The following is a 27,278-nucleotide window of genomic DNA, read 5'->3' as shown; positions in this document are numbered from 1 at the left end:
TTGTTACACGTTCGTCCAAACCCACAGAATGTCTAGGAGTGAACCCAAATGTAAACTGTGGACTTGGCATGACAGTGACCTGTCAGTGCAGGGCCACTGCATGCCCCACCCAGGTGCTGATGACAGAGGAGGCCGTGCGTGTGTGACGGCAGAGGTATACAGGAATTCTCTCTCCCTTCTGCTATGAACCTAAAACTGCGCCCAGGGAAAATGCTAAGATGGAAGTGGGGAAAAAGAAAGGAAAGCAAGCGAGAAAACAAGCCTACAGAGGAGAAGCACCGAGACATCAAGGAAAGCTAGTTCCTGACCATATGGATCCAGCCGGCCAAGCCTGAGTTAAGATTTGACTGTGAATGTTTTGAACATGGAGCCAATGCATTATCGTCTTCCTTTAAAACAAAAATATTACCAATAACGAGAGGAGAATAAAGCCTTTCTGCCCTGGGTATGTAAGAGAATGCCCTTGTTCTTAGCTGACTGGCTGAAGAATCTGGAGTCAGAGCTGCAACTGACTCTCACATGGTTCAGAATAAGTGAGAAAGAGTGTGTGTGTGTGTGTAGGAAGAAAGAAATAAATATGTGTCAAACTGTTAGTGAGTGCTGCATGCAAACAAAGGGTCTGAGACCAGGGAGAACGGGGATGCACACAGCAGGGCCGGGCAGGCTCTCAGAGCACAGGGGCTCGGGCCCCTTCAGAGACCCAGAGGGAAGAGCCCCTCCTGCTCCAGCCTGCCCCCGAGTTTGACAAACATGACATGTGAGTTTCAAATCGTTTCCCTTACAAGTGAAGGCAAAGTGCCGTGTCCTTGGCCTCCCACCTGCGATCATGAGGAGCTTCTCCAGGTCCTTGATGATGTAAATCTGGAAGACTGCCCCGATTCCTGGGACGTGGGTGAGGGAGTTCTTCAAGACATTCAACGCGTACAGCCCTTCCTCGGTGCCCACCAGCACCACCTGCCAGGGTGCAAGTCCCCAGGAAGAGCATGAGCGGGGCCATGTCCCCATTACCACCCCTTGACACGGTCCTGTAACGCGTGTACCTATGGCCAGATCCCAGCAGATGTCCCAAAAAAAGCATCGTCACCTGGTCACTGAAGGGCAGTGTGCAATTCATGTCCAGACGGTCATCACCTTCCAGTTTCAGCAGAGAGTTTCCGAGCAATTTCTTTTCACATGTGAAAGAGAAGAGAGAAAAAAGGAGGCCACAGTGAGGCTGAACTGTTCGTGACTGGACTGTCCAGAGAGACAAGAACAGAGGAAAGTTTAATGCCAGGGAGAAGGGCAAGTTACTCCTGCAGACACTCAGAAGCACACACCTGCTCCTGACTTGCCCCCTACTTTGATCTGAGCTCAAAAAGGCAGGACCTAAATGTTATTGGTGTCTCTGAGTGGTGGTTAATTAGCATCGGGGCCATAACTTGGTTTAGATGCAGAACTAAATGAGCACAGGAGACATAGATTCTGTCACACAAAACAAGCCAAAGCTGAAGGGTGTCACTGCAAAGGGTTAATAAGCCACGTGGACGCTCCTGTCCCTCCAGGCGGCGGCACAAGTGCAAAGCCCAGTGTCAGCGGCAAACCAACCCGCTCCTGAGTCTCTTTACCTGATCCCACGCGGGAAGAGGCTCGTAGGAAGTACAGTCATGGCCCTATTGTACACACATGGATGGGGCGTTCAGTTAAAGGCTCACACGTGGGAGATGGGTCATCAACACAGGGCTTTCTCGTGAGAGGGAGGCTGGTGGCTAAGGACTTCCGACTGCTAACACTTAAAGTGTTTATTAGGAGCTAAGTGTTTGAAAAGAGCTGTTGGGGCTTTGGTGGTGGAAATGCCAGTGCGTGATGAGCACTGTTTGTATCCTGGAACGTTCCAGGAGGAGTGATGGCAATCAAGGCCCACCCACATCTCTAATATCTTCAGAAGTAGGATTTCAGACCTGCCTTCGGAAGAGCACATCACGTAAAAGCAATTGAGCAGGTTATGAAAAAGTTTCCTGAAGGAGACATGGCTTTCGGCAGCCCTTTGTGCTACTTGTAACACAAGCCTTTGAACCACGTAAAAGCATCTGGGTAAAGGAGAAAGAGTATTTCCTTGTAAATAATTTGCAGCTGTGCTGCCAGAACTGAGATCTAGTATGCCCTGAAGGGCTGGCTAATGGTGGCAAATCCCTCATTCTAGAGGGTTCAGGCGGGGGGACCTGTGAGGCCAGACCCTACCTGGAAGCCTGGATCTCTAGGGGCACAGAATCCCATCACCCTTCAGAGGGGGAGGCCTAAGGGACCCCCACCCAGTCAGCCCCCTCTACAAACACAAGCTCTGGCCCGCATGCATACTCACAGCATCGGCTTCCGCCTTTTCCCTAGACACTCTCCCACCTGCCACAACTGACTCTAAGGCGGTGACCCAGCGCTGCTTGTCAGGAAAGCTAGGAGCCAGCAAGTAGAGGGTCCTCCCAGGCCAGCAGGTGGTATGGGGGTGAGACTCCATCTTCAGGACATAGGGGACATCTAGGAGATTGGGCAGAGAGCGCAGGGTGGAGTTCGCCACCCCCACCAGGAGGGAGGGCCAAGCCACCTGCGTCCCAGTTACTTAGCAGAAGTGGAGGTGAGGGGCGGAGGAGCCTCCTTTGCAGGCTGATCCTGCACAGGGGCCCCTCCTACCCACGCTGAAGGCTGCAGCCCAGCCCACCTCCCGGGGGGGCCTGCCGCCCCTCACCTGCTTTGGCTGTATTTGCAAGTTCAGAAGCACCAACGGCGCCATGAATAGACACGTCCCCGTCGGGAAGGCACAGCTCAAATTCTTCCACCGGCCTCTGTCCAGCTTGGTGCAAAGAGGAAGGGCAGAAAGAAAAACAAAAGAACAGGAACAAGAACAAGGGGAGACGAGAGGAAGAGAGAGAGACGGAGTATGCGTGGAAAGAGAGGCGCACGAGAACAGAGGAGGGAGGAGATGTGCGGAGAAGGCGGAGAGGGAAGATAAAAACAAAAGTAAATCGTGTCAGATGAAGAGCACAGTCAAATTTCGGATGACGATGCAGATTTAGGGGTTAGTTGGCTGAGGCGGAAGTTCTCGGAAGGTGTATTAGCAGGTGGAATCTTCAGGGCAGCACCCTGCAGGGTCTTCAGAGGGGAGACCTATAGACGTGAGTATCGTACCAATAACCTTTAGCGGAGTCACTTGGGTTTTAATTTTCAAAAATGGAAAATTCGTAGAAGGCTTGCAACGCAGTCCGGAAAACAGAGCCTTCACGCCAAGACTAGGAGACCTGGGCCAACTGCGTGCAACGAGATTCCCCGACTCATTAATTTACCTTCTCTGGCTTCGTTGTCGTAAATGAGGACTTTGGAGCCCTCCAGGACGATGTACTTCCTGTCCCAGCCTTGCTGTCCTCGCTTGTTATTCCTGGGAAGACAGACGTGAGAAAGAACTGTTTGAACTTGGAAGAATCAGGTGGGAGGCAAGAGTTGGGAGGAGAGGAAATCCCAGTAAAGTTGCTTCCCTGGAAAACAACAGGAATGACATGCTGGGGTGGGGAGGGAAAGCTTCCTTCTACCCTCTGGCTTATGGGGCTGGCCCTGAATTCAACTGATGTTAAGACATGTGAACAGGAGAGATGCGCACACACGTTTAATTTTGTGTGTACGTGGGAGTCTCCACAAGCAAATAAAGCCCCCAAAGCAGATGGGCCCAAGTGCTTATATCCTAAGTCAAACGAAGAACAGTTAACTGTGGAAAACTAACACGGTCTGTGCGCATAGGTTTCTCCCCGCTGGCCTTGCCCCTGCTCTGAAGATAAGAATGCTCCTTTCCTCCTGCTGCAGGAAGAACAGCTTTGACATGGAAATGTTATATCCTACTTTCCAGGAGAAATCGGGGAGGTCAGAGTGTCCCTCTTGCACCCGCTGTTTTCTAAGTGCCTTTAGCTCAAAACAATCCGTTACCCCAAAGTGGCCTTTTCCAGACCGGCACATCCTGCTGCCCTTCACCAAGCCACCGTTTGCCCACCCACTGCCAGAACAAACCTCCCTGCAGCAATACCTGGGCACCTTCATCCACCCTTCCAGGTGCAAGCTGCTGCTGGGTTCCTTGGACTGCAGACCCGGAGAGTTCATTTTGTCGCGGCAGAAGGCCTCGGTGAAGTGTGTGGCGTATTCGGCTGGCAGGCCACAGGTGGCTGGCAAGCACGTGGAGCACTTGGGATGGCACATGACCTGACATTCTAGGGAAAAGCAGTGGAGGCTGAAAACACACCCAACTGCAGGGACCTTCCCTGCCTCCGCCAGCCAGCCCCCGAGCTCCACCCTGCCTGGCCCTGCCACTCAGGGCACCCCTCAGCCCTCCCAGGCCCCAGACCCCTGTGGAGACAGCCAAGCTCTCTCAATCCAGTCTTCCTGGCTTCTCCCAGGCTGCCACAGACAGCAGTGCAAAGGACACATCTGCACATCTCCCTTGAAGCCAGGACACAGCTTAAAGGTGAGGAGAGACCAGCCTGAGGGAAAGGAGGCTAGAAGTTCACAAAGCCCAAGGCATTTTGCACAGGCGATTGGAGACATGGGCTGAAAATGCGTATAAATCCCTCCTTGAACACGGGGAAAACAGTGTCCTCCCCGTAAGACTAAACATGTGAGAATGAATGCACTATATATGATGGGCCTTCCCGGTGGCTCAGCTGGTCAAGAATCTGCCTGCAAAGCAGGAGACCCGGGTTCGATTCCTGCGTTGGGAAGATCCCCTGGAGAAGGGCAAGGCTACCCACTCCAGTATTCTGGCCTAGAGAATTCCATGGACTGCATAGTCCACGGGGTTGCAAACAGTCGGACATGACTGAGCAACTGTATGAGGAGTGTTAAAAAAAAAAAAACAAAAAAAAACCGTTGGACAGAACTTTAGTGGAGACCCACAGGGGCCCTACCCCAAATGCACAGCGGCTGCTTTTACCGAGACACTTGGATGCCTGGCGTCCGAAGTGCACGGTATCCAGACACACGGCGCACTTCGTGGCTCGCATGTTCAGTCCCACGTTGAACCGGTGAGGGATGTTGTGGTGCATGCGCTCCTTAAGACGCCGGCTGAATTCTGGAGGGAAATTTTATTTTAAAAAATCACAGTGCTGCAAAATAATACCATCAAGAAAGTGAAAAGACACCCACAGGATGGGAGAAACATTTGCAAATCATCTCTCTGGCAAGGAGCCTGTAGATAGGATGCAGAAAGAACTCTTATGATGCAATAATAACAAGACAACCCAATTAAAAAGTGGGCAAAGGATGTGAACAAATGTCTCTCTGAAGAAGATAAATAAATGGCCAAGATGCACAGGAAAAGATGCTTGATGTCATTCTTCATTAGGGAAACACAAACGACCACCACAGTGAGAGGTTAGTTCACGGTCACTGAATTATCTAGACTCAAAAATACGGGAAATGGGTGTTGATGAAGATGTGGAGAAATGAAGGTCCTCATGCACTGCTGGTGGAAAAGCCAACGGTGCAGCCACTGTGGAGCCCAGAATTACCAGATGACCCAGCCAGTCTACTCCTAGGCCTATACCCAAGAGAACTGAGAACATGTGGGGCCACAACATTTGTGCACAGATGTTCACGGCAGTATTATTTATGATAGCCATAAATGGAACCAACCCAAATGTCTATCAACGGATTAATACATAAACAAAATGTGATGATCACACAACAGAATGTTATTCTGCCATGAAAAAAGGGGAAGAACTGATAAATGCTACAAGATGGATGAATCGGAAAAACATTATGCTCCACAGAAGAAGCCAGACACAGAAAGATATACAAGGTACTTCCTTTACGGGAAATGTCTAGGACAGCAAATCCATGGAGACAGAAAGCAGACTGGTGCCTGTCAGAGGTTCCATGAAGGGGGAAATGGCAAGTAACTGCCAGTGAGTTTAGGGGTATTTTTTTGGTGGTTGAGTGGAGGGACCAAAAATGTTTTAAAAATTCGAATGTGATGATTATACAACCTTGTGAACTTACTTTAAAAAAAAAAATCACTGAATTATACATTTCAAACAAATGGATTGTATGGTATGTGAATTATATCTCAATAAAGCTGTTTTAAAAAAAAAAAGCATCTTAGTGACAGATTGTGAAACTATTTTAACACTAACAGATGTGTCTAGATTTATAGGAATCAAATTAAGATCGCCATTATCTGGTTATTAGGAATTAGGTTTTATTTAAAAACACATTCCCAGTAGGAGATGGTTAATATGATGGCATAGCTGTTTGTGAGCATAAACAAACATATGCTTCTAAATCAGTTGTTTGTAAATATTTTAGTCGTGAAAGGTATGTTTCCCAGATGAGATCATGGAGCACTTTCCAGAATCCAGTTTAAAAATCACCATTCTTGAATATATTTAAATAATTTTAAAGACTTCATTTTAGCTTCTTGCTTCAGATTATTTCATAGAGAATTTCTGTTCAATACAAGACCAATAATGTGTTATAATATTTTCATAACCAAAGTGTGAGTAAACAAACACAGCAAATGAACTGAAGTAAGTTCCAGATGTAGCAACCACGGTTTTGCATTAATTATTTATGTAAAACATGAAATTTGCAAGCTTGTAACTGATGAGAATTAAAGTATGTTTATACTATGGTAAAAAAAAAAAAAACTTTAATATTCTGCAATACAGACTTTCTGACTATTAAATACATAGACTGACTAAAGAAGTCTCCCTTCATGCCCAATTCTTCCACGAATAACATCCTTTTTTAAAAATCCAAGTTTTAAGCCTCAAAGAACTGATTCTTGCATTTAAATTCCAATCAGTTAAAACTAACAAGATTAAATTTTTCTGTTTAGACGGCTCCCTTCTCAATAGTGACCTAACCAGGTAAAGGCAGCTTTAAATAGAAAAGCTCAGGATCCAAATTTCTGAATCCAAATTGGATTCTCCGAACAACATTGTCTTCTTCCTTTAACAGAAAAGTCATGAGGAATAAATAACATAAATGCACTCTGCACATGCCATGCACACAAAGGAGATGTTTGGAGTGTTATAGACTACTCAGGGAGCCGCTATATGCAACCTCATGGAAGAACCCAGGGGCCAAAATGATTTTCATCTGTGTTAACAGCACCACTTTGAAGACTTTAAGAGTGAAGCTCTTTGATTCAAGGTGTTATGTAAACATGGGAAACGAGATGACATCATTACTAAAGAAGAAATGACAACAAAATTCCACTGAGACTGGCAGCTGAAGTGGGTTGATGGTGATACCCTGATATTAAACCACAGCTACTCTGCTCTCCCTGTGACTTTCCAAACCAACTTCCTTGGCTTTTTTTAAAGTCCATCCCATCTCTAGGTAAATAGAGTACATTGGAAACCACAAAGAAAACTCCTCACACCACTGGTATAAAGATTGGTACAACCAACCTTCAGAATACATACAACCTTTAACCCAGTGACTCATTTCCCAACAACTTATCCGAAAGTCATAGCACCCATAGCTGTGCAGAGTGTTCACTGCAGGGTGTGTATGGAAACAAGGAACTGGAAATAACCTAAATGCTTGTCAACTGGGGTCTGGATTAACAGGTGAATTATAAACCCCCCACCATGGAACACCAAGCAGCCCTCTAAAAAGATGGGGTCAATCCATATGGGCTAATATGAAACCTGCTAAGAAGGCATTTTAATTAAAGAAGAAAGATGTTCTGCAGTGTACAGCACTGTGGGCTGATATTTATGAAAGCAAAGAGGATTATTTTCTCATATCCCTTAAGTATGATTATAGGACACCTAAATAATAGACATGCAGTTAGCTCATGAGCTATGGCTGGAAGAATACAATGGTTGACCCTGGGTAAGAGAACTGGGGTTGGGGTTGGGAGAAGGCTCACTGCTTATTCTTTAGCCCTCCATATTATCATTGTCATTTTCACCCCAGGTCTGCAGTTCTCAGTGCATTAAAAAAAAAAAAATGTCAATGCAGGTCCAGTGGCCCCTTGAGAACGTACCCTCTGGAGTGGAAGACTCCTTCCTGCGGCTGGACGGCGGGGCGAGCAGGCTCAGGGCACTGGGCTGGTGCTCGGGTGACCGCACAATGGCGGACATGGCGATCTGCTGCCTGGCGGTAGCCGGCGTAGATGGGTGTGGGTGGTCTGCGGCTTTCCGGTGGGCAGCTGGAGAGAGACCAGTCCAGCGCCTTTAGGTTAGTGGTGTCCCCCAGAGGCCCCAACCAAGTGGACTGCCCAGGGTCTGGCTCTCAAAGGCCTGAGACCACAAGGACACCCGGGGTGCCATATGGGCCATGCCGAGGGTGCCGTCACCACCAGGCTGAGACTCCACTCATCTCCTTGAGACGGGCCCTCGGCCTGGTGCACCGCCCTCGCTGTCCAGAGCGCCCGTACCTTCCTCCCGGGCGGAGCGGAGCTCGATGCGGGTCTTCTGCAGGGCTTCCTCGAGCTCCGCGCAGCGAGCTTTCTCCTTCTCCAGAGCCACCTTCAGCTCATTGTACTGCAGAGGAACCTGTGTGGGCAAAGCAGGGTCCTCTTTCCGTCGACTAAATAAACCCTAGCAATGGAAACAGAGATATCTCCTAACTCCTGGAAACTGGCACTGGGAACTAACTAAAGGAACTCTGCCTCGGGACGAGGAGACCATGAGAGCCGGGTGCATACTCACTGCAAGCGGGTTTAGTAAAAATGGCATGTGAAGGGGTGGGGGGACTGAGCCACAGCCCCTCCCAGCTGGCTGGAAAAAAATGGGGGTGCGGAAGTTTCCACCGCGAGGGTTAAAGATGCTTGAACTGCCACCACCTCTTCCTTTAGCAATCCCAAGGAGAGCCATTTCCTGAGACTTTACCCTCAAAAAAAAAAAAAAAAAATGGAAGTGGAGGATGGAATCAGGAGAGATGGTTCAGAAATCTTGCCTTGAATTTGTCTCATGATGCTTAGACACAGAGATGAGTGTTTTTTTTTTTAAAGATACTAAAATGATGTCAACACAAGGGGCTTATGCCAAGAAAAAAAATGCAAATGGAATATGTATTGTATATGGGAGAAAAAAGTAAAACATAGGATAATGAGACTGAAAACAAAATTAACAACCAAAAAACACATGGGAATACCCTGACTACATCAAGTGACATAATCAGATAACAGTCCACTGCTAAAATAAAAAAGATTCACCATCATCAGCACATACAAGCACAGTCACAGAGCACACAAGCAAGTCCGTGTTCGACAGACACCGCTGTTCGCTTCTCCTGCTGCTCTGTTCTCCAGAAGGAGAACTCAGCATCATAAGACACCCTTCAGCCCATCTCCCCTTCCTGTACCATCATCAGTGCTACGCTGACACCTGAGTGCCTTGGGAAGTTTCCAGCTCCTTAGAGACCTTCTTGAACTGAGAACACCTGGCCAAAACTGCCATGAAGGCTGCAGTGGTTCAAGGAAGCATGCTTTGGGCTTATTAAAAATCTTCCCATGTGTATCTATCAGCCTGTCCATCCGTGTCTCCTGGTCATTGTTTTAAATTGTTACCATTTTAAAGGCAAGGATGGAGCAGCACCCCATGGAGGGGACAGCTATCCAGTCCGACACTCTGAGCAGGTCACAGCAGCACTCTGGGCCCCAGTCTCCTACTGACCCGATCAGAGGGACTGAGCAGATGATGTCTAGTTTTTCTGGAGTCCCTTGTGCATGACCTGAGATTCCTTCTCAGGCCCCATACAGATGACCTATTAATACCTTTGGAATCCCATCCTTGTGACCTAAGAACCCCTCTCTGTCTAGAATCCCATGTGTGTGCATGCTCAGCCTCTTCAGTCGTGTCCGACTCTGTGTGACCCTGTGGACTACAGCCTGCCAGGCTCCTCTGTCTGTGGGATTCTCCAGGCAAGAATCCTGGAATGGGTTGCTGTGCCCTTCTCCAGGGGATCTTCCCAATCCAGGGATCAAACCTGCTTCTCTTACATCTATCTGCATTGGCAGGCGGGTTCTTTACCACTAGCACCACCTGGGAAACCCTAGAATGGCACACAAGTGACCGGTAATCTCTCTAGAGTCCCTTACACACAAGCAGAGAACCCCCTCTGGAATCTGGGATGCCAACCTGAACACTCAGCCTTCCTCTCTGCTGCCTCCTCCTCCCCAGCTGCTTGGGAAAAAAATCTCATTCCTTCACAGAGGAAGGCAGCACAATTTTAAAGGCCATGAACACAGCACAGTGTGTCACAGATTCCAGAGTGACAGCCTCTCTTCAGAGCCATTCTGATGATCTCAAAGCCTCTTTTTTCAACCCAAAACAAAGAAATTGTGCATTTTGTCTTCTCTGATGTTCCTAGGATTATCTACCCCAGTGACCTTCACAGAATCATCATGATTGAACGAAACTGCCCACTGCCTGCTTTTCACACCCTCTGACCCACCTTTTTCTTTTTGGCGGGCTGGTCCATTTTGGCTTGCAGAAAATCGATGAGTTTGGTTTGCTGGGAAATAGTGCCTTCCATCTTCACTTTCTCATGAGAATAGAGAACCTAAGATTCATGAAAACAAAAAGCACCTCAGATGCTGAAAGAAGCAGACTTTTAAATTCGATACTTTAATAAGAAATAAAGTCATTACAACACTAACAAATGAAAAATTCAACAAAAGCCACACTGAGCCAATTGTTACTTAGTCCTGATCTTACTGCCCACCGTCCCCCACCCAACAAACACAGACTCAAGTACAAAGATACGTGAAAAAGCAAAAATAGCAAATGGTGAGTAGAAGAATCTAGAGGGTGGTCATGATAGAAATGTCCCAGCTTCTCTTAACATTTGAAAAGTTTTCGTAATAAAATACACACATGAAGAGACCGCCCATCTTACCAGGTGGCTTTGAGCCATCACACTTTGCCTCTGTAGACAGTTTTTCAGTAAGCTCCCGGTGCTGATTCTTACCTGAATGTTTTCCAGCTGATATTCCAGGTCACTCCTTTCTGTCTTCAGCAGATCAGCCCGATCCAGAGCTTCTTGCAGCCCTTGAGTCAGACGGAAAATATGATTCTTCTGCAGGTCCATCTGCTGCTGTAACTTGGCTTGCTGGTGGGGGGAGAGGCCGGAGAGAGAAGCTTCAGACCACACACAATGCAACACGCTCCCTCACTGCCCCACTCAGACTCATTTCAGATGTGGCACCAAAATTTCAGCTCGTTCCAGGATGACCAGTTGTCTGAAATTCCACAACGATGCATGAACAGTTATCTCAACCACTGTTGAGAGAACTCACTTTGTGATTCTCTGTGTGGCGCACACAAATGGGAGTCGTAGCACCTTTAACTCAAAGGGCACCGCGTCAGTGCAAGAGACCAACAAGCACACCAACAGCCATGGTGGGAGGCGGTGCTGCTACCAGGAGGGGAAGGCGGGCGATCCCAGGGCCAGTACAAGTATCAGTAAAACCCATAGAAAACAAAATTCTGTTTAGTATATTGCAAATAGTTTTGTGTGAGAACTCTCTCTCCAATTCTTTTTTTCTACAATGGAAGTCAACCAGAAAATAGGGCAGGCGGTAAAGATACTGGCTTTATGGCTCTCTTACCTAAAATGCTCTGTTTCTAAAAAGCAGAAGAGAACAGCTATCCTGACAGGATACTGCTTGGTTTCACCCAACCCCTGGCGTCCAGTCTAACCATACTAGCAGCGACCCAAACACTCCCTTCCCCAGGAGGGCAAACCTCAGTGCTCTCTGCCCCAGCAGGCTGAGAGCTATAGACGCCCTCAGCTCAGAGAAACCTCGCCACCATATTTCTTTTCCCTCCACTGATGTCTGTATTTCCATTCCTGCTCCTCAATGCCCTTTCTCTTGAGAGGCAGCTGATTCTGAGGCATCACGGTGCCACGGAAAAAAACCTGGGCTTTAGAACATTCCAGACCCTGGTTCAAATCCTGACTTTAAAAAAAAATATTTATTTGGCTACACCAGGTCTTAGTTGTGGCAAGTAGGATCTAGTTCTCTGATCAGTGATCAAACTCAAGCCCGGTAGCGGGAGCACAGAGTCTTAGCCACTACACCAACAGGGAAGTCCCCTGGCTTAACTGTTATCAGTCCTGTGACCAGGGGCAGCTCACTGCCTCTCAGACCCTCAGTCTCTTCATCTGCAAGTGGGGGTAATAACCCCCTTCTCTGGGTGACACACCAAGCCCAGGGCCCAGCATCCAGCAGATGCTCGATGAATTTCAGCGCTGCCTCCTTCATTCTTCTTTCTTCTCTTGATGAAGTCCAGGTGTGCCGCCTCACTTTTCCATCTGCCCTTCCTACCCCAACCTACTCCACCAGCCCCTCTCCATCCAGCCTCTGTAAAGCAAGAGGTACTGATACTAACTCAGAATCACCTGCCCTGGGTGCATGACCTAGAATTTCTGAGTCAAACCACAGAACGCCCTAAAATACAAAAGAAAAGAGAGAAAACAGCTAGGATAATCTCTTCCAGGGAGCTATCCGTCCCCTGTAGCACAAATGATTACTTCTGCAAATTACCCTCTTTAGTTTCCTTCCACTATTTTAGGACAACACTAATTACTAGGGAGGAAGCAGAGAAACAAGTACTAGGGACAAGAATCTGTTTGGTGACAACCAGGCCCAAAATATTTCTCTAGAATCAACACATCAACTGTCCATTAGCTTTCCAAGAAACTGGCTGCTTATTTACTACAATAGAAAACAAGTAAGAGTGACATTGGTGCTCAATGAAATGTTTTCCAAAACCATTTACCTGCTTCCCAGAGAGCGGTAAATGGAGGCTATTCCTGCCTGGTGTTAGACTGAAAGGAGGGCTCCAGCCACGTGATTAGATCTGTCCGCCAATTTTATGATGGTGACAGGAAACTGGGAGGGCGCAGAGGAGCTAGACACAGAACTAGAGTGGGAAACACCCCTGGGGACTGGGAGGAGGGGCCAAAACCACCAAGAGAAGGCTTAACAGGATGGTATTTTAAAAAAACCTTCAAATAAACAAAGATGTTTAAAACAAAACAAAACAAAACCATGTAGAAGGGCTGGTGGTGATCTAACAGATCAATGGGTGTCAGTGGTGTGATAAGCCACCCAAAGAGCCCAGGACAGTGGTGGGGCCAGCCCACTACTCCGTGTTGTTCAAACCCCAAGGACTTCTAGAAACCGTTCGGAAAGATAAAACTACCAGAAAAGAACATCTCAATCCTGGTGGGACCTGAAATGTTTCAGTTAGAAAAGAAAAGGTGACATGGAGTCAGGAGAGCTGAAGAGAGAGCGAATCTACTGTCACAGGGATAATAAAATAAAAAGTAGCTCTCTCACAGAAGTATCCCACGGAGCGTATGAGCTAATTCATGCAAAGCACTCAGGCATGTGGCATGTGCCAAATTAAACATGAGTTATTTTTTAAAATAATAAAAGAAAAACAAGTTATTTTTATTACTAATCAAGTAATATGATCATTAATCAATATTAACTTCCTACTTTGGTTGGAAATATAAGACTACTCCCTGTTTTCAAATGTTTTGCTGTAGTAGAACCAATGGTTGGAAGTTACAGGCTTTAGTTCAAAACCAGAAAGAACTTTCCAAGAGTCAGAGTTGCCAGAAAAATGAGTTGGGCAATCTTGAGTCACTTTAAGTCTTGAGTCCCAGGTGCCCCAAGCCCACCTGTGAGGGAGGCTGGGGAAGGGATTCTCTACCTTGGAAGGGGGGTTATTTGACATAGCAAACGGACGTGGAGCTCTGGTATTACTTCCAAGTCGGGACTAGTCATGCCTGTAAACAGCAGTGTCAGAAAAGTTTCGGAGGCCTCTGTGGGCCCGAGAGAAAAGATTTGAGAGAAAGCTCTGTCAGTGAAGTCTGCCAGGGAAAGGGTAAAAGAAACGGTGGTGCAAATGCTAGGAAGTTGTGCTAAATGACACAGAGAAATTCTCTCCAACTGTGAGACTCTGATTCTGGCTCCATTTACAAGACTCTGTACCTGATGGACAAGACAGGCAAACTGAGCCCCCGACCACCTGCTGACACAGGGCCCACCCCAAGCCAGGGTGCCAGCCGCGCCCTTGACGGTGGAGACCACTGTGTTTCCCAGTGCTCTCAGCTCTCAATGAGATCTGCCTCCAATCCAGTGCAGCCAGATGTCTGTCTTCAAAAAACCCTCTGTGAGGAGCAGACAAGGGAGCTGGAAATGTTCCCCAGTAGTTTTAGAAGTGAGAACAGGGGACTGAATCAGGATGCCAGCCTTCTATTTCTAGTCTTGCCACTGACTCACCATGTAACCTTGGACCAAAGCAGAGTTGTTGGGGCCAACGCTCTTTCCTCGGAAGGAAAAGAGGACAGGCGAGATCACTGATTATTTCTGTGCTTCCTGTTTCCAACGTGTGTCCAAAGTGGGGACACTGCCTAGTGGGGACACTGCCTAGTCATTCCAGATAAAAGACCATTCTTTGATCATTCTCTATCTTTTGTCATTCTCTATTTGACAATCAGGGAGATTTAAAATTTTCTATTATAATATTCTGAGAGTTACCTTTGGTGAACTTTCCACCCATGTGTAATATTGATTTTATTTAAAAACGTTTTTGTTGTGGTAAAATATACATAAAATCTACCATGTTGATCATTTGTGTTCTTTTTGGCCACACCATGAAGCATGCAGGATCTTAGTTCCCTAACCAGGGATCGAACCCATACCCTCTGCATTGGGAGCATGGAATCTTAACCACTGGACTGCCAGGAAGTCCCCACTTTAATCATTTTTAATCCTACAGTTTGGTGGCATTAAGTAGAGTCATGTGGCTGTATATCATCATGGATCCATCTCCAGAACGTTCCCAACTATATTTTTTAAAGTCATTCTAGAAAACATTTTATGCTCCCCTGCAAAATGTGCACCACATTTTTCAAACTTAATAGCATAGTTACAATACTTCTACCAGCAGAGCCTCTCAGGGGCTACAGGAAGCACACAGTAAAACCTCCATTTACCAAAACAGATAACCTGGTTGATTCAACTGTCAGGCTCATTGTGGCTTAAACAGAACACTCTTGAGTCTAACTTCTCGTGAAATACCTTTATAAACTGCATTTGTCCTGACAGGTCAATTCTAAGGAATGAAGACAAATTATCAGTGATTTAGCCAAACCAAGGCTTTGGTTGGAGGAGTTGTCCTCAATTTAAACAGAGATTTTCCGAATTCTAGTCAGAGGTACAGGAAATAACATAAGGATTGGATTGGTTTAGGAGATCAATTTGAACTTTTTGTTTTGTGTCTCAAAAGCAGGGTGTCATTTCTTTTGCATTGAATTAATTGGATGTTCAAAAGTTTTCATGAGATTTGGCATCTGTCCCGTGCATGAAGCTCATCAGGCTGCAAACTTAATATACTCTGGATATTAACTCTAAAGAACAATTTAACTCAATATCTATTTGCCCGCATATTTAATAAACTTCCAGTTAGCATATACTCACTATGTGCTTTACACTCCATTAAGCACTATTTGGGAGGACACAATGACAAAGAGGCCCCCAGGGCTTCTTGACATGTTCTTTTAACGTGTTAAACACCTTCCAGAAAGTACCCAGTGACCATCTTACTCTTCCTTGAGAATTTCAGCCTTGAAATCTTAATTTCTTAATTTGGACCTGCCCACCTGAGGACAAGTGTTCACTTCTGAGAGTATGCCCGGCTCTATTTACCAGGCATCTTACACCCACCTCTTCCAGAAGCCTTTGTTTGAGCTCTCGTTCCGTCTCCAGCTTCTGTTGTAAACTTCGGGCATTCATTTCAAGCATGGCATGCTTCTTCTCCAGATCATTGAGCTGGATATTTGGAAAAATTGGCCATGATACCGTATTTAGGAACGTTATATGCTAACGACTTTTGCCAATATCCACAAGCCTTCACAGCCAAAGAAAAATCAAGTTCTAAGGGTCAGAACATAAACACTGGTTTTTAAAAGTGAAGTGAAGTTGCTCAGTCGTGTCTGACTCATGGACTGTAGCCTACCAGACTCCTCTGTCCATGGAATTTTCCAGGCAAGAACACTGGAGTGGGTTGCCATTTCCTTCTCCAGGGGATCTTCCCAACCCAGGAATCGAACCCAGGTCTCCTGCATTGTAGGCAGACGCTTTTACCATCTGAGCCACCATGGAAGTCTAAAGAGTCGTGTTTGTAATTGTTTTACACTGTATGTGTTAGTTGTGTCTGATTCTTTGTGACCCCAGGGACTGCGGCCCACCAGGCTCCTCTAGCTCCATGGAATTCTCCAGGCAAGAATACTGAAGTGGGTAGCCATTCCCTTCTCTAGGGGATCTTCCTGACCCAGGGATTGAACCCAAGTCTCCTGCATCGCAGGCGGACTCTTTACTGTCTGAGCCACCAGGGAAGCTCAGGTTTTTAAAAGCATACCACAAATGTCCATGTCAAAGATAAGCCTTATGTAGGTTATTCTGTTAGGGGAAGCTATTATTTCTAAGGGATGGGTCATACGTGTAGCTACCTGTGACAAGTTCTAGGAAGATGACTTCTCCAAAATTTATTTATCTGACATGCTTTGGCTGAATTAAATCATCATATTCTACATGCTTGCTTACTTGCATGGGATAGTATCAGAACTCTGGGATGAAAGGGCAGACAAGCTCTCTCAAAGATCTTGTATCAAGTCACAAAGGCAGAGGGCGGCCCTTAAGTAGACATGAACACAAATAGTGACTACTCTGTCAAGCGATGATTTTGATAAGAGGTATGGAGGAGAGAAATTCATCCCGAATGGCCTGTCACTGGGAGAAGGTGGGGTCAGAAAGTCTGGAGTCTTAAAGGATGGGTAGGACTTGGCTGTAGAATACTTTAGGACAGTCAGGTAGAAGAAAACGTCCTTCAAGCTAAACACCGAAAAGCTCATTTATCTCTAAATAATGCGTTTCCTTTTTTCATGGTTAAATAACATATTTACTTTCCTCATGGGGTATCTAATTTAAAAAATTAGTAAGCCGATACCAAGGAACTCAGGAATATTCCTGAGTAGCAAGCTCTAGCTTGAATCTGGTCATTTCTATGAAATTCCAATAAGGAAATAACCATGGATGCCCATAAAGATGTACATTCATCACAATGTTATTTATGACAGCAAAAAAAAAAAAAAAAAAAAAAACTGGAAGAAGTTCAAATTTCTAACACAAGCAGAATGATTAAAATAGGTGTCTCTGTGTAATTGATGTTTCTAGAACTACATGTTCAAAAAATATTTACTAATTCAGGAAAAGCCCCTATTTATGTGATGTTTCTTTAAAAAACGATGTAATCCTGTTTATATAATAAGAACCTAAATTTATCAATATAAATAAATGAATATAAATTCACCAGCATAACAGTGGTGACAGATTACCAGTTACGTTTTCTTTACTTTTCTGTGGTTTCTATATTTTCCACAATGACCCCAAATAATCACTTCTATAATCAGGAAATTACAGTTACCCAAAATTCAGAGGTCAGATTATGTGTGTTTGTATGTGGGCGTACACACACACAAAACAGTGTGTATGTGTATATATGAAACAGTCTGTGTGTGTATATGAAATTTGTTTGACCTTCACTCTTCTTATCTATAGGACAGAAGCACCTATTCTGAATCTCTTTTAAGACCATTAAAATTTTTCAAACACCAGTATGTCAACTTGTAAATACAGAGTGCTTCATGGACAGGACGTGCATACTTCCAAAGTGGAATATGAGGACCTGCACTGTCCTCGGATCGTGCTGCGTCCTTGGACTTAGAACCCAGAGACACTGAGGCTCCCTGCCACTGCACCAATGGAATGAACAGGAGTCCTGGCCAGCCCGCACTTCCCAAGGATGCTCAACATTAGATCCACGAAGGCTTTCAGAAATCAAATGCCAGAAAAGGAGAGTGCTGTGTACCCAGGTCAAAATCTGGACCTCAGGGGCCCTGATGGGCAGATGTTAGGAAGTCACTGACCGACTCTGATACCCCAAGTAACCCCCACCCCCACATTGCCAACCAAGGGTGTCCCTTGGGGAAGCACAACAGTGAGACTTGGTTTATGAAATACGCTGACCATGGATTGAGTGCATGTGAATACCTGCTAAAAGAAGGAAGTGTACATGCGTATCTAGAAGGCAGGAGGGACAGGGGCTGACCTTGTCGGAGAGGCTCTCGGCCTTCAGCTTCTGCTCCTTGAGAGCCTGCTGCAAGGCCAGGATCTCAGCCTTGTGCTCCTTTACTGCCAGCTCGACCACCTGGCGCGACTCAGTGATCCGCTGGTCAGCCCTTGCCCTGCGGGGAGACACAGGCACGTTCAGAAACCCCCTCACTGCCACCTTGCAGGAAGGAAGCTGGCCCAGCTTGGACACGGATAAGCAACCAAACACCCTGCAGGCTGGGGAGAGCCCAGCCTGATCCCTTGTTCCGAATTACGTGGAGCGAGGATGTGACCCACTTTAGGCCCTGGGTAAAAATACTCTTAGCAGGTAAGGTTCCTGTGAATATAAATGCACTTGGAAGGGCTGAAGGGAACGAGGCATTTTTCCAAATGCAACTGGGCTGAAAATGGCAAGACTGTTACACCCTCCTGCAGAAGCAGGAAGGAATGAGGTCCCACTGAAGGAGCACAGTGCCGAGGACCACGTGGGGCCCCATTCGAGCAAACACTGCCTCTCCTCAGAGCAAGAGCTGAAGTGTTCTGGAAACTGGACCTTGAATCTGCTGGGTGTGCCTGTAAATAGGGCGACAGAAGACAAAACCTGGAAGCACACTTGAGACATCACTTCCCCTCCCCAACTCAGGTTTTCTGTTCTCCTGCTCCCACACCTGGACTTATACAGGCTCCTTCACTGGCAGCTCTCTTCTCGACCCAACAAACCCAAGTCTTACTCAGACTCGAAGGGTAAACTAGAAGGCCATGTCCTCCACAGAGCCCTTCCCAGGCTTCCTCTCAGAAGTAACCTCTTCTTGTTCTGGACCCAAAGCATAAATGTACTACTGGCCTGGCACAACCCACTCTCTATTTTAGGTGATAAATAGTTCAACGCATAGTTTATCTCCTGCATTAGACTCAGCCGCTAGAAAACAAGAATTAAGAATTATATTTTAGGGACTTCCCTGGTGGTCCAGTGGCTAAGACTTCTCGCTCCCAATGCAGGGGGCCAAGTTCAATCTCTGATCAGGGAACTAGTTCCCACATGCAAAACTAACAACAGGCACAGCCAAATATATAAATATTTTTTAAAAAATAAGAATTATATTTTACTCATCTCAGATCCCACATAACACCAAAATAGAGGAAGGAAAAAAAAATGGCGGGGGGTGGGGGGAGAGAGCCAAGATCTTTCACAATTGCTCCTGAAAGAAATATATGAAAGATCTCCCTATGTGTGTGCTAAGTCCTGTCCGACTCTTTGAGACCTTATGGAGTGTAGCCCACCAGGCTCCTCTGTCCATGGGATTCTCCAGGCAAGAATACTGGAGTGAGCTGCCATGCCCTCCTCCACGGGATCTTCCCCAGCCAGGAATGGAACCCAAGTCTCTCATGTCACCTACACTGGCAAGTGGGTTCTTTACCACTAGCGCCACCAGAGAACACTTTCACGCATGGTTGTGCGTTCTTGATGCTATGGTCAGACTCTGCCCCCGAAACTGTCTACAAAGGACTCTAGAAGCAGCTGGGCTAGGAGCTGGACTTGCGAGTAGGAGGGAGGGGTGTGTGTCAGAACAGCCAGAACATATGGTGAGGACGCAGGAGCTCAAGAGTTCAGGGGGAAACAGTAACAGGAAGTCTTAAACCAGCAGCCCTCTCACATTAGCAAATACCCTGAAAGGGAAGATGTCCAACAGGAAAATGTTTCTACCAGTTTCTCTGGAAGCTTATGGGTTCCCTTTGCTTCCAGTCTTTCTTAGTGTAGTTGATTTAGCACTAATTACACATCCAAGACAGCTGTGAGTCTACTGTGGTCCACCAAATGTGGGAAATACTGAAATGAGTCTGACAGAGTCCAGATAAATGATAAATACTTCCACGAATAGTTACCCTGCTCAGGGAGTTCAGAGTATTACGAGACAGTAAGTTTCAGGGAAAGGTGATATTAGTGAGGTTATGCAGGATGAATAGAATTCTGTTGGGCAGACATGAAGCACAAGGTGGATACCAGCCCATAGGGTACCTCTCTGCAAACTAAGAAAGGCATGTGTTCTTTAAGACCATGCGCGTCTACCCATTGGTAAATTGTCATAATATACTGGTTTTGTTACAACGAACACTTTCCCACCATGAGCTGGTAAAATGTCATGGTAGATCTTCAAGTCTATTCCCAGCAGAGTGCAGTGCATAACCTGCATACCTGCGACCCTGGCAGGAGGGAATCCTAGACTGGGAGAACTGGGGAAGTAGAGGAAAGATACTACCCAAACTCAGGATTACTACTGCCTACCAGGAAAGGAAGAAAAAATAAAAAATTGTAAACTATTCTTATAGAGCAGTTGTTCTCAACTGGGGGCAGCTGCCCCCGCTCCAGGGGACACCGGGCAATGTCTGGAGATGTTTCTGGTGGTCACAACTCGAAGAGGGAGCAGCTACTGAGATTTAGTGGGGCAGATCCAGGGAAGCTGCTCAGCACCTTACCATGTACAGGTCAGGCCCCCATCACGAAGGATTGTCTGGCCCCAACTGTCAACAGTGCCAAAGCTGGTGTAGAGGGTTGACGTGCATCACACATGACCAGGATCAAAACTGATGGTCTTGTGACTTCCCTGGAGGTCCAGGGGCTAAGACTCTGTGCTCCCAATGCAGGGGGTCCAGGTTCAATGCCTGGTCAGGGAACTATTAATAGATCCCACATGCCACAATCAAGACCCAGTGCAGCCAAATAAATATTTTTTTAAAAAAAGGAGAGTGACAGTCTCACTACACAGTCACAATGACAAAAAATCCGAGGAAAGAGTTTCTACAAAGGAAGCACTAAGACACTTTGCCCTGCTGACTCCTGGGGCCCTCTACTGGCTGACTGGTCATCATCTCCCGCTACTGGCACCGTCCGTATTTACCTCAAGGATGACTGACTGATCCTGGTTGCCCTGAGTCTCCCAGCTTTAACACTTAAGTCTTACATACCAGCACCTGCTCATTCCTGGTCAAGTGGGGGCACTTGCTGGGAGCTCTCAGGGTGATCCTGTTGCTGCCACCTGCCACTGGTTCTCTACCTACATGAAGTCCCACCTGCTCTGCTTCTCGGTGTCCAGCATCCTCTGCAACTCTCGAACCCGACACTCAAACTGGGACTTCTCGTCACCAAGGACGCTCCTCCAGGCCTCCCACTGCCGCTCTTTCTCCAGAAGCTCGTCGTTCAGGGCCTCCAGGTCCATGACCTGCTCCTCCAGCATTGTGCACGTGGTCTTCAGCGCCTCCATCGTCTGCAAATCAGCACCATTGAGTTGTGCCTCATAGCAAATGAGGATTTCCCGGGTGGTACTTTTCTCAGATTAGTTTTGGATAAGCATGAGCTTCTAACTGCAGTCTGAAAGACACTATCTTTTTCTCTTACAGACCAAGGGGGTTAGACTAGAACAGATGAAGGGCCATTTCTACTGAGATCTTATAGAAAGAACTCAGAGGAGGGCCAGGGAAAAGAGACCACGCTTAACAATAAGGTAGCTTGGGAATTCCCTGGCAGTCCAGTGGTTAGGACTCCCAGCTCTCCCTGCCGAAAGCCCAGGTTCAATCCCTGGGTGAGGAATGAAGATTCCACAAGCCTCACAACTGGGCCAAAAAAAGGTTTTAAAAAATAAATAAAGTGACTCACAAAAGCATTCTATTCTATTTTTAATGGTTTTAAACCAAAATTAAGAACAACTATACATGGAACTTCCCTGATGGTCCAGTGGTTAAGACTGTGATTCCACGGCAGGGGGCACAAGTTTGATCCCTGGTGAGGGAACTAAGATCTTGCAAACCATGTGGGGTGGCCAAAAAAATGAAACAAACAAAAAAGGCAAACTACACACTTCTAAAAGCTGTTTCTAAAACTCACAAACCTGCAAAGTGCTGACATGATTACTTTTACTGACAGGCTCAGTCTGAGAACACTTGGGAGAGATGTAACTGGCACTCGCTCCAGAATCTAAAGGGGCTCCAGGTTTCCCAAGGTCTCTGACACTATTCATGGTCCTTACTTGCTTCTGGCTAGTGAGTTGCATCTCCCTCTCAGTGATCTCGCGGCGGAGATGGTCTACTTCACTTCGCAGCTGTACAATCTCGTCGTTGGCACCAGAGGCCTCATCGAGTTGTTTAGACAAGTAGAAGTTTTGGTTATTGAGCTCAGCGTTGTCCTCTGTCAGCTGGTTTAGCTGCTCCTCCAAGTCTGTGATCACCTAAAAGAGGAAAAAATCCGGTTACACATGGAGCAAGTTGGTTGGAAATGAGAAATTGCTTCTAAAGCCATATATACTCAAACCTATGTGGTAATGATGACCAGCGTTTGCCCATCCAGCCCCCAAGAGCCAGCCTCCAGCTGCCATACCCGCCTCCTTAGCGCCCAAACCCACATACGCTGTGGGAGAACAAGAAATGTCTCGGATTCCTTCTGACTCAGGACTCATCAGGAAAACATGGCAAGAGCAAATCAATCAAAAGCGACTGCCATATGGAAGGGGCAGCTTTAAATGAGATCAAGTTCATAACAGAATGTGGAGGGTGCAAACTGAGGAAAGAGGAATAGCAGAGAGACTAGTATCACAGTCAGCTAATTAAGCTGAAATGCCCAGGACATCATCGACAGAACATTATCATGGGAGATGGTCTTAGAAAGCAAAATAAAGCTCTTATCAAGGAAGACTGAGTGAAGGACACTTAAGAGTTATTTCAATAATATTTCAGGTAATAAATTTAATTTCAAGCAACAAAAGAAAAAAAGGAAAACTTAAGGGACGTTCAGAATAATCCTGAAAATATAATACCATATGGATGGCATAACTTTAAATGGTTTCTTCTTATACAGCTGGCTATCAGAAAATGGGAAAGCACACATATGAAACTGTCATTTTACTGAAAGAGATTTAATCTGATTTTGCTAAATTATTTCCCTGCTCAATGGTGGAATGACTTCAATTTCAGCACATTTAGCTTTCCTATTCTCTTTGCTGAAGTTTAGTACCAGCACTTGCAAAGAGCTTTTACATATAATACTTTCGAAATTTAAGGGCAATTTTCTAATAATAGTTGGAATGAGGAACACAGGCAGTAAATTAAATTTTATATAACAGAAAGGAGTAAATTAAAAGGAAATGCCTCTGGGCCTACGGTTAATTGTTTCCCATTTTCAAACCTAAAGCAGATTTAGTTTCTGAAACGTTGCCACTGTTTTTGTGACTAACTAACTCCCTGTCTTAACCCCCTTTGATTATCAATTAAAAAAAAAAAAATCTTCCCAGGCACATAGAATTAAAGAATGTCAATTAGAATTGTTCAGCGTGGTTCAGAAAACACAGTTTTTCATTTTGTTCACTGAGCTGATGAGCTTTTAATGCAGTAAGCGGTCTAGTAATTTGTACTTTAATATCAAAAGCCTTGTTAATTCCTACTGTACCGGTTTGAGTAATGCTATCAGCTACAAGAAGGGGAATAAAGGTTAAACGGTCCAGTTCTTGGCTAAACCTCCTTCTTTATCAGGATGAGAAAAAAAAGGGAAAAAACTTCAAGTCTGTCACTCCAAGCAGGCATTTGTGCTTCACAAGAATGCTTGTACCACCCTGAGTAATATGGTTAAATCTCCCTAAAGCAGAAACAATGAATAAATGGTGCCTAGTAGTTCAACAGGTCTCCTTCCTATACATAGTAAAGCCATTCCTTAAGATGGTTTTTCTCCTAGACTCCAAATGTCTTCACTGTGCTTCCTTTTACCTCTGCCCCAGAGGGAAAACAACAAGACTAATGAGGCAAACCGCCTAGAAGTCCCAGATAAGCCATCTTGAGCTTGGCTGTGTTGGTTTCTCCACCTATGATGCGGAGGTAAATACTATATAGACAACCTTCTCTGTTGCTCTGGTTTTAACATTTTGGGTTTTTATTGTATGATATTCTCCCTTAACGTGTCATGTGAAATACAAGAGACAAAAGTGAGTGACCGAGGTGTTAGTGAGGCATCAATGGTGGCCCAGGGGGAACAGACAGACCTCAGAAAATCTACCCATATAAGAATACCTACGCTGCCAAAATAATCTGCCATTCAAAGACATATTTAAGCCTTTAGGCACCTATTCGCTTTCTCTGACTCATTAAAAAAAAAAAAGCCATTTATTATATGCCCATTTCTGCCACCTCTTCTCCTCCCCAAATTAGATTATAAAGTGCTAAAGGAAAAGACACTCATAAAAAGTCAGGGAGTTACCAAGATTATTACTCTCACTTCAAGTGAAATGAACCCACTGAGTAGGAAGGGGCCTTCTATTTCCTTGTCATCATCCCGTTTTCAAAGGGTCTCCTGTTTCTGATTTCTAGTTACAGTTTGCGGTGGCTAGCTTGTATTTTGTCATTATCTGTACTGCCTATTTGACAAAAGGAGGATCACGTGTTTGCAGGAAGCATTCAAGAACTCCTTAGAGTGCGTTAACTGATCCAGACGTTGTTCATTCTTTCTGCCTCGGCCATAACACACTTAACTGCTGAGTTGCCCTCTTAGCTGCTGGTGGTATTAAGGGTTAGATGTACTCCCACACAGAGATATTGAACTGATCTGAGACATAGGCAGTAAATTAATGATCTCTATGATTTGGAAAAAAAAAAAAAAAGGATAATAGGCAATCTGCAATTCTGAACCAGGTTATACAGGCAAGGAGAATCCTTAGGTCTACTTTGTGGGCATATTCTCTCTACACCAAGGGCAAATGATCTGTGCCCTGTACCAGGAGACTGTTAACCTTTCAACCCCAAGGATACAAGGCAGCAAAGAGAAACTACACAGCTGACTCCATCTCAGTGGCAAAAAAAGATGAAGGAGATAGCTCCATAATGTAGGGGCCAGCAGAGCTTTCTGATATGCTGTTTGTACAGATAAGAGATCTGGGTAAAATTCCAAGAGAAAACAGGAACACAAAAAAAATGTATCTACTCTCAGTACCCAAAAAGAAAATGTTTTAAGGTCTCTATTTGGGATTATCTGTTGCTTTTCAAGCAAACCTTGTGGTTCTGCGATATACAGGTTACCTTTCACACCTCTGCTGGGTGAGCAGCAGAGAGAATGTTACCTGGTAAACGTCCAAGAACACACCAGAGGTGAAGACACCAGCCAGACAATGAACATCAGGCTGAAAAGACACAGGGCTGACGTCCTATTTTAATGCCTCATTCCTTCTTGAGGGCGGCTATTTGCATATTATTTATTTTTAATCTTATAGCTGACAGATTGATTCATAATTAAAACCATGTCATATGTTTGCCCACCAACTCCTCTCCAGAACAGACTTAGGTAGGGTTTTAGGTGCCAGATTGAATCAAATTCTTTTTTTAAATCTCTTCAAAATATAGAAATGGCCTGAGCCTGAAAAATCTCACTGCTCACGAGCTTTTTAAAAGCTGCTAACTGGGAGCTCCTATCGATCGAGCTATTATAGGAGTTTCCAATGATAATGAAGATGACATTTGCCAGCAGAGACAGTCTTGGACAGCGCCGCTGAGAAAGGAGCATCTGTGTGCTCTTCTAAAGCGTCTGCAAAGCAGCCTTTGAACTTGCGGAAGGATAACTGAGATCCACTAGTGCTGCCAAGCATTGTTCTAAAGTGGTGGTTTTCAACCTTTTTTTTTTTTTTAGGAGCAGAGCTGTTTTCTAAACAAGATTCTGTTCTAAACCCAATATGAGCAAATAATAATAGTTATCACTGATTAGCACATTCTATGGACCAGGCCCTGTACAAATGCTGATGCATCATCTAACTTGCAGGAACCTCCATGAGGTAAGTATTATTATCAAGTTTCTGATTCTGTGACTCAGTGTTTCCTAGGTTTTACTGTTTCAGAAATCTGAATGTATACAGGAACTAAACAGAGGTCTCTCTTCCCTCACCCAGTCCCCAAAGAACAGTAGTTAAATGAACTGTACATCCTACAATCAATGGTGCATTGGAATTGAGGACATATAATGTCACCCCCATTTTATAGACAAAGAAATGGAGGCTTCAGTGTATAACATCACACAGGTTACTAAGAGGCCAGTTTAGAATCTCAACTAGTCTATCTGACTCCACAGCACATAGTTTGGACCCCCAAGCCAGCCAGCTGGCCTAGCTGAAAGGTGAGTGGAAATCACTCTCTTTCTTGGGTTCCCCCTCCCACCAGGGTAGATCCCCAAAGGCTTCAGAAAGCCAAGGGTAAGTAAACGAAGGATTAGAAGTCATTGTTCCAGGAAAAGCAAATTTGAGGGATAAAGAGAGTATAAACGTTACGTAAGTTAAGAAAGTAACCAATTTCATAAGTTAAGAAAGTGACCAATTTTATTCTATATATTGGCATATACTATTAAAACTAGATTTCTGATTTTAAAAATGGGGTGGGGAAGGGTGGATAACAAAAGTGCACAGGAAACTCTTGAGGGTGATGACTACAGTTGTTATTTTGATTGTTTTGCTAGTTTTAAAGATATACACACATTTGAAATCTCATTAGGTTACTGTACTCCAATTATCCCTCAATAAAGCTGTTTTAAAGTAAATAAACAAATGATTTTTTAAAAAAAGACTAAAAAACAAGAAAACTCCAGATGAATGGAACAGATTACGGATATATACATTTAAAATGCATCCAAGATTATTTTGGGATAAAACAGTAATGTAAAAAAAAAAAATCACATGCTAAAATCATCTATATCTTATTCAGTGATCATTTATGAGCATGAACGTATATAAGCAGATAACTCTCATGTAAAAGAAGAAACCAAGACAATTTACAAACTTTAAAAGTAAAGCAAAAGAGTACAGAAACAAAATGTATCAATTTCTCAAGGAAGGGAGGTGAGAATGGAGGAAATCAAGATATCCCTAAGGCAGGCTCACCCCACATCTGGCCACTGGCATCAGGCAATACAGACCTAAATACCTGTCAGGCACCTACCAGAGTTAAGCGGAGGCATGTCCTATGACCTAGCTCTTCCACTCCTGGGTATGTATATATATGTTCATCAGAAACAAAGGCTTGTAAGCACCAAAGGACCTGTACAAGAGTGCTTCCTAATAGCTCTGTTCCTACCAAAAACAACCCTAACACCCATCAACAGGAAAACGGATAA

General features: G+C 45.2%; 1 protein-coding gene across 6 annotated transcripts in view; it reads right to left on the bottom strand.

Annotated features, from left to right (window-relative positions):
* Positions 1 to 27,278, bottom strand: part of CIT (citron rho-interacting serine/threonine kinase) — a 171,882-nt gene that overhangs the window by 14,071 nt on the left and 130,533 nt on the right. For 3 of the 6 annotated variants that reach the window (XM_040250781.1, XM_040250786.1, XM_040250787.1), the window contains 16 exons: positions 22,177 to 22,374; positions 21,224 to 21,417; positions 18,153 to 18,288; positions 15,710 to 15,814; positions 10,936 to 11,076; positions 10,420 to 10,527; positions 8,399 to 8,561; positions 8,006 to 8,170; positions 4,940 to 5,077; positions 4,040 to 4,220; positions 3,312 to 3,403; positions 2,717 to 2,821; positions 2,339 to 2,508; positions 1,605 to 1,649; positions 1,085 to 1,165; positions 819 to 954 (listed from right to left, as the gene is read on the bottom strand). In XM_040250781.1, the coding sequence (XP_040106715.1) occupies positions 819 to 954; positions 1,085 to 1,165; positions 1,605 to 1,649; positions 2,339 to 2,508; positions 2,717 to 2,821; positions 3,312 to 3,403; positions 4,040 to 4,220; positions 4,940 to 5,077; positions 8,006 to 8,170; positions 8,399 to 8,561; positions 10,420 to 10,527; positions 10,936 to 11,076; positions 15,710 to 15,814; positions 18,153 to 18,288; positions 21,224 to 21,417; positions 22,177 to 22,374 (2,158 nt within the window). The remainder of the gene's footprint in view (positions 1 to 818; positions 955 to 1,084; positions 1,166 to 1,604; positions 1,650 to 2,338; positions 2,509 to 2,716; positions 2,822 to 3,311; positions 3,404 to 4,039; positions 4,221 to 4,939; positions 5,078 to 8,005; positions 8,171 to 8,398; positions 8,562 to 10,419; positions 10,528 to 10,935; positions 11,077 to 15,709; positions 15,815 to 18,152; positions 18,289 to 21,223; positions 21,418 to 22,176; positions 22,375 to 27,278) is intronic. The other 3 variants (XM_040250782.1, XM_040250783.1, XM_040250784.1) reach the window with 3 other exon arrangements.

Source organism: Oryx dammah, unplaced genomic scaffold, assembly GCF_014754425.2.
Source record: "Oryx dammah isolate SB20612 unplaced genomic scaffold, SCBI_Odam_1.1 HiC_scaffold_12, whole genome shotgun sequence".
Lineage (NCBI taxonomy): Eukaryota > Metazoa > Chordata > Mammalia > Artiodactyla > Bovidae > Oryx > Oryx dammah.
Note: the sequence above shows the minus strand (reverse complement) of the source record. Positions and strands in the feature narration are given on the sequence as shown.